At 40.8% G+C, this 16,092-nt stretch overlaps 1 protein-coding gene across 3 annotated transcripts in view; it reads right to left on the bottom strand.

Moving 5' to 3' along the window:
• trpm7.L (transient receptor potential cation channel subfamily M member 7 L homeolog) overlaps window positions 1-16,092 on the bottom strand; it is a 66,825-nt gene that overhangs the window by 36,358 nt on the left and 14,375 nt on the right. For all 3 annotated transcript variants that reach the window (XM_041584846.1, XM_041584847.1, NM_001191021.3), the window contains exon 2: window positions 6,938-7,017. In XM_041584846.1, coding sequence (XP_041440780.1) covers window positions 6,938-7,017 — 80 coding nt within the window. The remainder of the gene's footprint in view (window positions 1-6,937; window positions 7,018-16,092) is intronic.

Here is a 16,092-nt window from a genome sequence, read left to right as displayed (position 1 = left end):
GCCATTATATTACCATACTATATTCAAGCACCAAACAGGGTCATTAGGTACATTTGCAAAAAAATATTTTATACACCTCAAGTTTACTTAATACAATACAAACATATAACTATCTGTATGTTTTTATTGTGTTACATAAAATTTTGTCATAAAATGGCCTCATGGTGCTGGGTTTGCAGTGTATCAAGATGTTTGAATAAGGTGTTTTACTTACAATTTGAGAACGAGCAATTCCTTTGAAGTGGACTCCAAGAATGCGCCATCTAAATGATTGATGTGTGCACTTGTATATAATGTGTGGTGTATTGGCTGATTAAAATGTGACCGTTGCTATAACAGAATTTTTGATACTCACCGTTAAATCTGTTTCTCTGTAGTCGATAGGGGGACACAGGGACCTTAGGGGTTAAGCTCCATCCTCCAGGAGGCAGGACACTTATGAAAATTATTCAGGGGGCGTGTCTGGACAGCCATCTTAACCCCACACACTTACATATTCCAATCAGTTTGTACCAAAGATACTGCTATAAAACTTAATAAACACATCGCCGAATGGCAGAACAGGAAGAAACAGTAAGAATATTCCCAATAGACCAACATGGTCAACATTCCTCAATAGGGCGGGAAGCCCTGTGTCCCCCTATCGACTACAGAGAAACAGATTTAACGGTGAGTATCAAAAATCCTGTTTTCTCTGTCGTCTCTGGGGGACACAGGGACCTTAGGGGACTTAACAAAGCAGCCCCAGACAATGGGTGGGAATTGAGGAAAAACTGAGGTAATAGATTGACACTTTTACTGCACCACCGAGTGCAGTACTTTGCGGCCAAACGCCGCCTCCGCTGAGGAGTATGTGTCAAGATTGTAAAAATTTGAGAATGTGTGCACAGAGGACCAGGTGGCCGCTCTGCAGATCTGCTCCACCGAGGCAGAGTTGCGCCATGCCCAGGACGCTCCGACTGCTCTTGTTGAGTGAGCTCGTAGATTCAGGGGAGGAGTCTTCCCTTTGGCTGAGTAGGCTTGTCGTATCGTCTCTTTAATCCATCTTGCCAGTGTCGCTTTAGAGGCTGCCTGGCCTTTTTTAGGCCCCGCTGGTAGTATAAACAACGATGTAGAACGTCGAAAGTGCTTTGAACGCTCTATATACCAACGAAGTGCTCGGACAACATCTAGTTTGTGTAGTCTGCTCTCTTTATCGTTCTTGGGATCAGGGCATAAGGTTGGTACTACTATTTCTTGGTTGATGTGGAATTGAGATACCACCTTTGGCAGAAAGGAAGGTAGTGTTCTGAGTACGGCTTTGTCCTTGTGGAAAATGATATATGGTTCTTCAGATGACAGAGCGCTGAGTTCAGACACTCGTCTGGTTGATGATATTGCCATCAGGAAGAGCACTTTCTTAGTCAGTAGAGAATCGGAAATAGATCCCATTGGCTCAAACGGTGGATCAAGTAGCGCTTCGAGTACTAGGTTTAAGTCCCATCCAGGGACTGGCGATCGGAACGGAGGCTTTAGGTGTTGTACTCCCTGCATGAATGTCCGTATAGAATCGTCTAGTGCCAGTCTTGTCTGAAGGAGTACAGATAAGGCTGATACCTGTACCTTAAGGGAGCTGAGCTTGAGATTCAGTTGGAGACCCCTTTGAAGGAAAGACAGGACCCTAGGGATGTGGAGTTCTAAAAATGGAAAACCCCCTTCGTTGCACCAGCTGTGATAGGAGTGCCATATTCTGTGGTATGATTTGGATGAGGTTGCTTTTCGAGCTTTTAGCATGGTAGTAATGATGTCTTCCGACAGACCTTGTTTTCTCCAGATGTTGGATTCAATAGCCACCCCGTCAAAAGGAACAGACCCGGGTTGTGATGAGGTATGGGCCCTTGAAGGAGAAGATCTGGTCTGGGGTTCAGCCGTATCGGTTGGTCTACCGACATGTCCTGCAGGTCTGAGAACCATGTCCGTCGTGGCCAGTATGGTGCTACGACGATTACAGTGAGTTGTGACTGTCTTATCTTCTTTAGTACCCGGGGTAGCATCGGAATGGGTGGAAATATGTACGCCAGATTGAATTGCCAGGTTTGAGTCATTGCATCTGTCCCTGCTGCTGACGGGTCCCGACAGGGGGCAAAATACCTAGGTACTTTGTGATTGGCTCTGGAGGCCATGAGGTCCATTTGTGGACATCCCCAGTGATGTTCTAGGTCGGCAAATACTTCTGGGTGTAATTCCCATTCTCCGGGTTGTATTTGATTCCGGCTGAGGTAATCCGCCTTTGTGTTGGATACTCCCGGAATGTGGATTGCGGATAACCGCACTTTGTTGGTTTCCGCCCAGTGTAATATTTGCTGCGCCTCTGCTAGGGCCGCTTTGCTGCGGGTTCCTCCTTGGCGGTTTATATATGCCACTGTTGTGGCATTGTCGCTTTGTACTCGTACTGGTTTTGCTCCATACTTCGAGTGCCAGTCTTACAGCTCTTAATTCGAGTATGTTTATCGGAAGTTTTGAGTCTTTTGTGGACCACAGCCCCTGTGCTGATAGGTTGTTCCAGGTCGCTCCCCAGCCCTGCAGACTGGCATCCGTGGATATGACTGTCCAATCCGGTGTCGCCCATGACTGACCTGTGTTTAGGTTGTCGGGTTTCAACCACCAGAGAAGGGACCGCCTGGTCTGATGGGAGAGGGAAAATGTTCGGGAGAGGGGTCCCCCTTTCCAGACGGCGAGTATGTTTGACTGTAGTGGACGAAGATGTATCTGTGCAAATGGTACCGCCTCTATGACTGAGACCATCACCCCTAGCACCCTCATTGCAGCTTGTATTGTGATCTTTTGAGGTAGAAGCAGAAGTTTTGTCTGATCTCTGAGTCTTTTTTGTTTGTCGTGCGGAAGACAGACCAGTTGGGTGATCGTGTTGAATTCCAGTCCCAAGAAGGTCATTTGGTGGCTGGGATGTAAGTTCGATTTCGACCAGTTCACTGTCCATCCGAATTTCTGAAGCATAGCTATTGCTAGGGAGAGATCCTGCTTTGCTTTTGTTGCTGTCCTGGCCTTTATAAGCAGATCGTCCAGGTAGGGGGTGATTGAGATCCCTTGTAGACGTAGCGCTGCTGCCGATACTTCATCATCACCTTGGTGAATACTCGGGGAGCTGTTGATAACCCGAATGGCAGGGCTACAAACTGATAATGGTTGTTGGCAAAGGCGAAGCGTAGGAAGCGGTGATGTGGTGGCCATATCGGTACATGAAGATATGCGTCCTTTATGTCCAAGGACATCATCAGTTGACCCTCCTCCATGCCCCTGATCACTGAGCGTAAGGTTTCCATTTTGAATCGGGTCGATCTGATGAATTTGTTGAGGATTTTGAGATCCAGTACAGGTCTGAATGTTCCATCTTTCTTTGGAACTATGAATAGATTGGAGTAGAACCCCAAGAATCGTTCTTGAGAGGGTACTGTCACTATGACTCCCGCCCGTTCCATATCTTTGATGCATTTGAGAAAGGCTTGTGCCTTGGTGCTGTTGGACGGAACTCTGGACATGAAGAATTTGTTGGGTGGGGGGACAAGGAAGTCGATGTGGTACCCCTCTGACACTATCTCTCTGACCCAGGCGTCTGAAGAGTGTAGTATCCATGCCTCCCGGAATCGTAGTAACTTGCCCCCTATTAGTTCCCTTGATTCCGGAGGGGATGGCCAGTCACGCAGTTGTTGATTTATCATTTGCTGGCTTGTTGTGGGTTTTGTTGGACTTCCAGGTTGGTCTTCCCCTGTCGTTGGGTTTTGAACGAAAGTGAGATCTAGGCGGTGACTGGTTTCTTCTGTGAAAACGACCGCTTTGGCCCCGAAAAAATCTTCCTCGTCTGGAGGTAGTAGTTGCTCTGCTTTTGGATTGTGGGAGGAAGGTACTCTTTCCCCGTCGCTTGGGAAATTATCTTTTCCAGTTCTTCCCCGAACAACCGTTGTCCTTTGAACGGTAGTGATGTAAGGGACTTTTTGGAGCTGACATCTGCTGACCAACTTTTAAGCCACAAAATCCTTCTTGCAGCTATTGAGAGCGCGGAAGATCTGGCTGTGGACTGCGCAGCGTCTAGAGTGGTGTCGCATAGGTAGGCTGATGCATCAACAATAGGAAGAATGGATGCTGCGATTTCTGAACGAGGCACTCCATCCTGTACATCTCTAAGAAGAGCCTCGGCCCAGGCTTGTATGGCTCTGGAGACCCATGCTGAAGCTAATAAGGGTTGAAGTGCAGCCCCCGAGGCAGAGTAGATGGCTCTTAGGGTACCTTCCATTCGTCTGTCGGCAGGGTCTTTAAATGCTGCCGCATCGGTAACCGGGAGAGTCGTGGACTTGGACAGACGTGATACTGGTGCATCAACCGTTGGGGGATTAAACCATTTATCAACCAATTCCTTGGGAAATGGATAGGACCTTGAAAATTTCTTAGAGGCTTGGAATTTTCGTTCAGGAAAATTCCATTCTTCTTGTATCAAGTTGGTTAGTTGATCGTGTGCAGGAAAGCAGGATACTGACTTCTGTTTACGTTTGAATAGACCCGTGTTCTGACCTTTCTCTTCCTGTGCTGGCGTGATATTAAGTATCTCGATTACTCCCTTAATAATGCCCTCAATGTCATGCTGAGTATCTTTTTCCCTACTTTCCCCATCTTCTGAGGATGCGTCAGATGGAGGGAGTTCCCCTTCCAACTGGGAAGAGTCCTGATCTGCTGATGAAGCATCGGATATGTTATGTGAAATTGCAAGATTTTTAGGGCTATTTGCTCTCTTGCGCTTTGCGGTGTGTTTGTGGCTAAGTTTAGATAATACTTTTCCCAAATTATCAGCAATCGCAGGCAGACCCTGCAGCGAGGCAAGGGATTGTGAAAGTTGTGCTGCCCAGAGTGGTGCAGTAGCCTCTTGGGTGACAGGTTCACCAGTATCTTGAGAAGTGCCCTGTGTATCTAGGCTCAATTGGCTCTGCTGTGAGTTAAGCACTTGGGCGGAGGTTGACCTCTGCACCCCTGAGCAAGTTCTGCATAGCGGTTCGCTCTGGCCCCCAAGGAATTTAGTCTGACAATTTGTGCAGGCAAAATGAGAGACCTGCGCCGCTGCTGGGGTTTTTCCCCCCGCCCTAGGGAATAATCCCCCTGCCTTACCTTCTGCCATCCTGTCAGTAAAGGTATTGTAATAGGTAGGCGTGTAGGATAAGGCTGCTGTCCACCACTGCCTTCCCTGTGGCAATGTAGGAGTTAATCTCCTTCTCGGGGTAGTGGTGCTGGGACTGGGAGCCGTGTGTGCTATTCAGACACTCAGGCAATACGGAGCTGTGCTGCTTGTTCGCGCCGAGTAAAAACTAAGATGGCGCCGTTTCGCGCGCTTCAGTTAGTGGAAGCGCAAATCCCTTAACCAAAATGGCGCCGATAGCCTCCCTGATGCCGCCAGTCCCTTAAACAAAATGGCGGCGCGTCTCCCTGCGGCCGCGCGGCTCTTCTGCTCTCCTTCAGTATCTCCAAGCAGAGAGAGAGAGAGAGAGAGAGAGAGCCAGCCGCAGGGTTAGGAGAAGTCCCCTGCTTGTTTCCTCTGCAGAGCGTCAATGCCGGGTAACTAGTGCGGCTCAGTGCCACGGACCGACTGGGGAGAGAGAGGAGGTGAGGGAAAGGCGCAGCTCCGTACACCGGGTCCCTGTGAGGAGAGAGCCGGCTATACATGTGGGCTGGGGAGAGTGGAGGGGAAAACCTGCCCCTTGACAGTGGCGGTTCCCTGGGGGGGCTATACATACCCTACGTCCCTTTCATCCCTCAGCCTTGTCCACCGGTCAAACCTTCTGATCCTTAGGGGGGAACAGGTTATGTCTGGGGGGTCTGTTCAGCCTTTTTCGGGCTGTGATGCCGGCCCCACGGTGGAATCCCTCAAAGGAGGCATGTTCTCTAGTGAGCAAGGATTAATTTTGCTCCTGAGAATACCTGCTGTCTGTAGTTCCTGATGAAGAAGAATTTTTCCCCATCAGTATAAGTCCATCCTCTAGGTAGCAGGACACTTAAAAAAACTGATTGGAATATGTAAGTGTGTGGGGTTAAGCTGGCTGTCCAGACACGCCCCCTGAATAATTTTCATAAGTGTCCTGCCTCCTGGAGGATGGAGCTTAACCCCTAAGGTCCCTGTGTCCCCCAGAGACGACAGAGAAAGTATGTTTTCCAGATATGGTCTGGTTCTGCAATCAGTATTAAATTAATTGACGTGCCCTCCTTACATGCTCTTTACCAAATTTGATGTAAATTTACTCCAGAGTAGTAGTACACAGAAACCAATCAGCAATTACCATCATACAAATCATATAAATTAGGGATCTGGTGCCCTCCCAATCAGATATATTTTCATTACTTTACTTTACATTACTTTATTTTGAAGAGAATTTAAAGATGACATTTTGGCCAACTAGAGAGATATATTTGCAAAAGTGTTTTGAACAACCCACTGTGGCTGCAGATACTAAAACTATAATGCAGTTTAAATATCTTCCAGTTTTAACAGCAATTGCTCCCATCTGGCTGAAAAACAACTGGAGGGCAAACACTCTCTACCCGTGACTGCTTCTCCCAGTACTAATGAGTGAAAAGTACCCCCATCCCCCTGACATACATGGAACAGTAAGACAGATCCCAAGGTAAAAATGCTCCACATGTCAAGGTTTCGTGTGTTTCCAATAGAAAGTTTGACATTAGCAGAGGACTAATGACAGGTGAAGAGAGGTGTCTTGAGCACTGCTGTTTTCTGCAAAACATATGCAGCTTGCTTACATTTCAGCCTATGCATGTATTTTATTTTTTAATTAAATGCAACATCAAAAATAGGGATTAATTGCACTGGAAACATCTCATTTTGACCACCCCAAGTTACCACATGAGAATACACAAGTTTGTGTGATTTATTTTGTTAACTTACCTGTGTGGATCTTTTGAACTTGGAATTATGTAGGTACATTCCCTTCTGGTGAAAGAAGTTTCTATCCAAGATTTCTGGGACTGTGTAGATTAAAAATCATCTGATTAGAAGAAAGCTATTGAAAGTGAAGTTTTCCTTATACACAGACAAATAACTTGACATTTTAATTTACTTTTCATATCATACCAACTGAGCCCAACTAAAGCCCACCTTGTAGCATGTTTCATTTTGAAATTAGCCTTTATTTCAGGTAGTTTTAGTTATATGTAATGACACAAGGTAGTCAGGAGGCATGCCTATAACTAAATCACTTTCTACTGTGTTTTTAGATTCTTCCCTGAACAGCACAAATAGGCCCTTCTCAGTGTACTCTGCTTAAAACACAGGCCAAACCTGATTTTATAAAACGAGATTAGAATGTAGCTATAAAAAACACAACAATAATATGTATATATATATATATATATATATATATATATATATATAATTTATAGCATTCTGGATAACCCATATATATATGTATGGGTTATCCAGAATGCTCGGGATTTAGAGATATCTGGATAACAGATCTTTCCATAATTTGGATCTTTATAGCTTAAACGGGTGGTTCACCTTCAAACAACTAGTTGGTTTCAGACATTTCACCAGAGATAAAGACTTTTTCCAATTACTTTCTATTTTCTATATGTGACCGTTTTTCTAATATTAAAGTGTAAAGTTTAATTTTTCACCTTCTAAAGCAGCTCTGGGTAGGGGTCGCCGACCCTTTAAACTGTGCTAAATTGATACATTTAGTTGATACATTTCTTATCTTTGTCCCTGCGGAGCAGAACCCCCGAGTTTCATTACAGGCAGCTGTTGTTGATACAATAGTTGGTAATACTCCAGAGATCTATCAAACTAAATGTTGCAAAATTGTAACAGCTTAGAGTCTGCACCTGGATTACTGAGCTGCCAGACTGAAAAACCAGACAGGAACATTAAACCTAGATTTTAAAATAATGGTAAAAAAATTAAAAAATAGAAAGTAATTGAAAAAAGTCATTATTTCGAGGGGAACAATCTGAAAACAATTGAACTGAAAAAAGTGATTGAAAGGTGAACAACCCCTTTAAGTCTACTAGAAAATTATGTAAACATGAAATAAACTCAATAGGCTGGTTTTCCTTCCAATACGTTTTAGTAAATAAATCTTAGTTAGGATCAAGTATAAGGTTCTGTTTTATTATTGCAGAGGAAAAAAAAGCAACCGTTTTTAAAAATTTGTATTATTTGGATAAAAGAGTAGATGGGAGACTGTCTTTCCGTAATTTGGAGCTTTCTGGATAACGGGTTTCCGGGTTAACAGATCCCATACCTGTATTATCTAAAACAAACACATTTAAAACACTATTTAATTAAAGACTTTTTATTAAAAAAAAAATATTTTCATAATATTTGCCAATGGTTAATACCATATTGCTGGAGCTCCCTTAGCAGATATATAGAAAACAAGAACTAATGTGAGGTGCCTAGGACAACTTATGTACAACCATAACGATAGCAGCAACAGTGAGAATGCTATCTCAGAAAATGTTTGTCTCTGGAAATGTTTTTAATGGTTATTGAAAAAAATGTAAATCTTATTTCAACATTTCTCAAACCAAAAGGCAAACTACCATGTCCTTTAAGTGCCATAAGACTTTAGGAGACATCTTTTACAGAAGTGATGATTCACCAATATATTGCTGAACAACTGCCCGCATACCCCAACATGTTTTCAAGTGGCTCAAAAAACATTTTGTCTAATGAAAGAAAAGATCATTCTAAGCAACTTTCCCACATTCATTTATTACAAAAACGTAAGTGGTTTTAAAGTTATTTGTGAATATATCTTTCCGTGCCTTTCTGTACTGCTGGTTCTGTCTCTTGAAACTATTTAACAAAAGCCTCAGTTATAAACTTTTAAGGGCAATGGAACATGGTGCTATTTGTAGTCCATGCTTTGATGCAGCTACAAAACACCAGAAAGTATCCTGCCATAGACAATAGTGGGTATTGCCTGTGCTAAAATACTCAAAAGAGCGTAATCGCTAAGACAAAGGCATTTTTGAGCGATTACTCGATTTCCAGTATTGTCCATAGCAGGCTATTTTCTGGCATTTGTAGCCTTGACAAAACGTAGGCTACAAATATCACTGTGTATCACTGTCCTTAAAGGAACAGCAACTTAATAAAATAAAAAAGTCTTTTAAAGTAATGAAAATATACTGTACTATTGTACTACAATAGTTTATATAAACAAGCTGCTGTTTAGCCATGGGGGCAGCTATTCATAGCTGAAAAGGCACAGGATACACAGCAAATAACAGAAACTCTGTAGTATAAAATGGGTTTCTTCAGAATTTATCTGTAATCTACTGTGTATTATATGCCTGAATGGCTGCCCCCATGGCTACACAGCAGTTTGCTTATATGAACTACAGTGGAATTTCTGAAGCAAACACACCAATTTTACTAGTGCAGGGCACAAGATATTGGCATTCCTTTAAAACACTTTCATTTTTTGGTGTTACAGTTCCTTTAACAGACCTGCTAATGAGCTACCTTCTGCTACACATTCATAAGCCCACTTTGCTTTACTGAAGCAAGGCTTAAAATCTAGACAGAAAATTAAATGTTAGCAAAAGCATAGGCTTACAAACTTAAAAAACAATCAGATGTGTAATTAAGAAAGCATTCATAATGTCTTCCAAGGTGAATCATGTGATCACAACAGTGGACAGATTCCTTGGGACAAATTTAAATTGAAAAACCGGTGTCGCTGCATCTGTGGTGGATTAAGATTTTTCAAATTAAAGAGATATGATCCTCCTACAGTTACCCTCTTGTATTATATAACTTCATATTATACAGACTTTAATACTACTGCCCTACGTCTTGTCACATTAGAAAAATAATCAGGGCTTTTGTTTACCCTGCCTTCAATACTTTGCCCTCATTGTAAAATCAAAAGCAGTTTCTTTGAATCAGAAGAGCAGCAAATACTAATTTTTTCCCTTTACATTTTTTTTCAGGCAGTTCCCACTAAACACAGTGGGAGGCAGCAGTGGGCAACACCAGGTTGCAGGCAGGCAATCTCCCAAGAAGTAAATGTAACGTTACAGTCAAATAAAGGTATATATTGTGTGACAGTGGCACAGTGCTTTGAATCATGATATTTGTCAATATATCAATACACAAGTCAAAATAACTTCTCAAAGTAAAAAAATGTTTTCCCAAGGCTTCCTTATACATCATTAGCCTCTGTTTTTAGACAAAATTAAAAAAAAATTATTCTGATGGCAACAACAATTAAAATGGGAGCCAGCCTATTTAGGCAATTGATTTAGAGTTTTTAGACCTCGAATGAACTCAACTCGAATGGTTAAAATTTAAGAAAAAACTCAAATGGAAACAACTGGAATCAGTGAGTTTTGGGTTAACAACCTGAAAACTCGAATTGATCGTGTTTTTGGCTATAAAAACTCAAATCGCTCAAGATGATTACATTTTTGGGCGAAACCCATCGAAAAATTCATGTTTTTTTTTAACCCGAAAAATCAAAAGTAACCTCAAAAAAGGGAACCTTAATAAATCTGCAACTTAATGTTGTGCAAAATTATTAATGCCAAAATGTTGTAAAAAGCAATGTAAACCTATATGGCGTATTTAGATTGAAGGCATCATCCATTATAAAGTGTTTATCAAAAAGGAAATAATGATGGTATTTTTACTTTAGACTAATACCATCATTGTTATGTAGCAATAGCACACTATCAGGTAGTGAAGAAGTGATGTATAAAGCTTCCACACTTATTGCCGTTTCTTACACAGCTTTCTTTTTCAATGCCAGAATGTTACCCTCTGCTTCATGTACACATCAAATCATCACACACCTCTATAAATACATAGGCGTTTACTGAATGTTCTGTGGTGTTGGAAATAACTCTACAGACTCTACTACAGACAAGGATCCAAACTTACATAAAGCTTTTAACAACTATGTTAAATAGCAGTGGGGGATCAATAAACCAGAAACTTGTTATCTAGAAATCTCTGATATATAGAAATACCATTTCCCACAGTGTTCTATTTAAACCAACAATTCCACATTTCATACGGATTACATTTTTCTCTGCAATAATGACACCATGTATATGTTACTACACTATCATAAAGCCACGTCAACACCAAAACCATCGTATTGTATCTCTACTATTTAGTGGCCTTACTCAAGGCATGATTTTGCGAGCATAACAGACCCCATACCTACATAAAAAAGTGCCAAGTCATAAGCAGATACGATGTTTTCAGACTGGGAAAATACAACCTCCTTCATCCTTAGCTCAGTAGGCACCTGGGATTGGGTCAATGGCTCAGTCAGTTTGGGTCAATAGCTCAGGGCAGAGCAAGTAGACTACAAAAGGACTGTGTGACATACCACTTCTGGGTTAACAAATTACCTCCAACATGTGTCAGTTGGAGACATGAGAAAATCAAGATTTTTCTAAGAGGATAGACTAAATGTGATCCAGTGCTGCCCAAATAGCCAACACACAGAGAGCAGAGGCTGCTTTTGCAATATATTTTAGTGCCATCTTTAGGCATCCATTAGCGATCACTGGAAACAAGGTGAATATAAATCGTCCGTGTATATGACCACTTACAAACACCATCACTTATTCTACTTTTAAACCAGCTAAACAGGACACTAATGGTAAACAAAATTCTTGATGTTCAAACTGTGGCCAGCACAAGTTTAAAACTGCAATACCTGGCAACCCCCAAAAACTGGTCTACATAAGGTAGTTCAACAATTGCTGGAGGTGGCAAATTAAAAGATATTTTACAATAACAAATCAAATTAAATAATATGTAGTTAAATAGATAGATAGTAAAAAAAATATATATAAACCATAATACCTGCTCCAGATATAAGGTTGCTCTGAACTTTTCGTTCCTTTTATCCATCAGTGAAATGTACCAGAGAACTTTTTTAGATTGCACCAACTTTTCATACACCGAATGGTTTAATTGGAGGTTTTACACTATACAGGTCAAAACAAGAAAATGAAAAGAAGCAAAAAAAAAAACACCTCCAAAGTATAGTGTTAATGAAATTACAGCATGATATATGCCTGTGATTAAACTCAAAAATGTGATATTCTGCTAACTAAAGGTTTATTTATTTTGTCTGACTTCATGACTTTTTATAAAGACTGCATAACAACTTCAATCGCACAGACACAAATCCGACAATTTACCCAGGATCCCCACGATGGCACCATGAATCAGTCAGCTGAACTGTACAAAAGCTACAGCCACAGGCGATTGGTTGCATACAGTACAGGATCAGCCAGTCTATGTAATACGTGAAGATTTGTAGTTGCACTTGATTCTGTCTTCAGTCATGTTTCATTATTGATAGTAAATGGTCACTATTGATTGCTTGGCCTAGTGTGGCTTGGTTTATAAGAAACCGTGCAAGGTGCACCAGTAGTGGTTACATAGATCCACATATGAAGTTGTTATAGGCACCTTGATTATAGCCAAACGTGTGAAATAAGCCTTTACAGCAGGAGTGCCCATACTAATGCGAGGTCTACTTTTTAGTGATTTTGTCCCATTATTAACTACATCTGTAAAAGCTTTGTTAGCATTTTGTTACATGGAAAATATTACTTAAATATTATATTAATTTATGAGAAAATGTATATTGCTATATTTAATAAACTATTTCTTATGTAACTTAACATAAATATTTGAATGAAAAGCATGAAATAGGAGATTGATATAGACAAGCTGTTTGTTGACAGTGTCTTGAGATCTACTGATCACCAGCTAAAGGTATACTGGTAGATCCCAATCTACCTTTTGGGCACCCCTGTTTTACAGCAACAATGGGGAACATTATATATTTGCCTGATCTTGTGCTGCCCAGTATTGGGCTGACCTGATGGTTTGGCCTGAGGTGCTTATGTAGGCCGTGGGGAAAGGACAGCATCAACGAGTCATCCTCCCAATGGGATATTTAATCCTGCCTGATGGATAACTGACCTATTTGTGGCCAGATATTGGATAGGCCATCTGACAGGACCCTTATATGACCAGTTTTTGGTCACTTATTGCACAAAATGTCTTTGGTTAATGTTATGTGGGATGTCTACTCCAATTTTTCTGCTGGTGGAGAAATACTGTGACCTCCTTATGAGACTCCCACTTATTTTAACATGAAATCGGGAGAAGTACAAGCAAGAGCACCCGAAGCTTCCATTCCCACCTGGATCAATGTAGATAGCAATGTTAATCGGTGGTTAAACATGTGCATCAAGGCAACTTCAGGCATACACATGATGCATATGCAATGCTTATGTTTTATCATAGGTGATTTACATTAATTCAGGTAGGAATGTAACTTTTGATCTTGTGTCACCCACGGTGGAGGAAATAAAGAACAGAGGACAAAACGTCCCATCTTCAATCATCCTAGAGAGAATTCCTTAGAGGTAAAAGAAATACAAACTCAAAGTATAAAAAACATATAGTTTGTATGTTCCAGTGGCCCCTGTTGATACAGTTATCAGGTGTGGTGCTGGGCCCCAAGACTGGTTATGGATGCCAAGATGGTTGTGCTGTTCAGATGGTTCTGACCAGAGTGATCTATGGCCACCTTTAGTCTGCTGAACTGACAGTTTGGCAAAAGTGCAAAACTTCATCTTTCAGCAAAACAATAAACCAAACACTGGAGAGGTTCAATAACAAAAAGATCAATTTTCTGCAATGGCCAGTGAAAGCCTTGTTTTCAACTTAACCGAGAATCTGGGGCACTATTTGTAAAATGCGGTGCAGTAGCATCATACAAATTGCCTGATTTACCTGAATGTGTCAGGGCAAATGAGTCCAATACCTCCTTACCTGATAGCGAGTATTGTGTATCTCAAATAATATTTAACACAAATATATGTTCTTCAAATATTTTCCTATTGTTATTTTTCCACTTTTAAAAGTACCCAGGTACATGTGATTTGACTGCAGATTTGTGTTTGTTCGGGAACCTAAGTACTGCCGCAATAGCTCCAAGGCAGAAATTCCGAAACATGTCTTTATCTCAAAATCTTAACCTCCATTATGGAAACTACCAAATCATTTAGCCAATTCTCTCACGTATTTCATTGCACTTGTTCCTAAAAGAATTTTAAGGAGAAATCGTTATTGTACAAGAACTTGCAATATTCAATTTGTATTCTCTACATAATATTTTACATCTCAGTATTAAGATGATGAGATTTAATTGCAGCAAAAGAGTTGAATGTATAACCATAGCTATAGAATAAAGCTGCAGTTCTGGGTACATAGCTGATACAATTCCCTTTTACTCTTTTTAGGGTTTTGCAAAGGAACGCTATAGGTATTTCAGGATTGTTATTAAAGGGGGTTTGATCAATGCACATGCCTTGGCCCATTTGTATGTGTATTTCAGAAGAAATCTGTTTTAAGAAGGCATATTGTATAATGTAATACAAGTCACACATTGCTTCCAAATTGGTGACCAGTACATTCTTCTTGCTGTTTAGTTGCTACAGGCTACTAGACCAGTTACAAACTTTACAACTTATTGTACAGGTATGGGACCTGTTATCCAGAATGCTCGGGACCTGGGGATGTCCGGATAACGGATCTTTCCATAATTTGGACCTTCATACCTAGTCTCCTAGAAAATCATGTAAACATTAAATAAACCCAATAGGCTGGCTTTGCTTCCAATAAGCATTAATTATATATTAGTTGGGATCATGTACAATGTACTGTTTTATTATTACAGAGAAAAAGGAAATACATTTTTCAAATCTGGATTATTTGATTATAATGGAGTCTATGGGAGACAGACATTCCGTAACTCAGAGCTTTCTGGATAATGGATCCCATACCTGTATTACACCCTTAAAATGCAAATACATGAGTCAACACTGAGCTAGTCCTGAAAGAGACAGCAACCTAATGGCTCATTTAGAATTTTGAACTTACACAGCATCCACAATGTGTGTAGCGCCCAGCACATACCGACATTCTAAATGGAATCTTTTTAGAACAGGACTTTTTCCCAATCAGACTTGCTGATAAATCTTATCAGCAGGAGAATGTATTCCATGTACATCGGTATACATTCATCAGCATATTCCATGTACATCGGTATACATTCATCAGCAATACCAGCAGCATAGGTCACCCCTAATGTTCCACTGGAAGTGGCAATTTGCTGCTCTCTACCTTTGTGACTAAATAGAACTAGAGATTCGCCTGTTAGTTTAAATAACTTGATAGTGTGTATCAGCTTTACTGATCTCTCTCCTACAATGCAGAAGACAGCTCCCATTCAATACAAAATTTAACAAGACTGGAACAGTATATGTATAGTCTATTATATTCCTCCAAATGTATCACTGCTGTCTGCAACCATGCTATTAAATCAGCAGTTTTGGATGCACAATAAAGCAAGAGGACAGAGTTATTTGCATGGAGAATAATTTTCATTTTCTTGTTCTGTGGGGCAGTGCTATGTATACATGGTACAGGGACCTTTAGAAAATCCTTTCAATTCTTAGTAAGAGTCTGTTTTGGGTTTGGTTTTTTTCCAAATATGGTGCCCTTTACAAAAATTTCCTATGTCATTATACAGTGCATGCGCTGACTTGCAAAGATACTGAACTGTACATATGTATAGTCCAGCTGTAAGGAATCCTTGGTGAGACATATAAGTCAAGGTGCGGTCTGTATTAAATGTATTATACATCACCAAAGCAATTAGCAAAATGTTTTAATTCACAAAGTGAACTGTATCTACACTTCCAGATATTTCCCATCTAAGTTAATGGGAGCTGCAGGAGGCGATTAAGGCCAGTTTTCAGCTTGCTTAAATATACCGGACTAAAAACACGGTCACTTGCCTAACACAAAACTATAAATCTCCATCTAAAGTGATATTTACAAGGCACAATCAGAGATATATATATAAATTTTGAACTACCTGCCTCTATGATATTCTTCCCATTGTCACTGGATCAGTCACTCCTGCTGGCAGGGGGCTGTGCGATTACCCAGTTGGTCTCACTGAAACATGTTAGTGTCACTTAACA

This window comes from Xenopus laevis, chromosome 3L (genome assembly GCF_017654675.1).
Source record: "Xenopus laevis strain J_2021 chromosome 3L, Xenopus_laevis_v10.1, whole genome shotgun sequence".
Lineage (NCBI taxonomy): Eukaryota > Metazoa > Chordata > Amphibia > Anura > Pipidae > Xenopus > Xenopus laevis.
The sequence above is the reverse complement of the archived record's forward strand: the minus strand, read 5'-3'. Positions and strand labels throughout refer to the sequence as shown.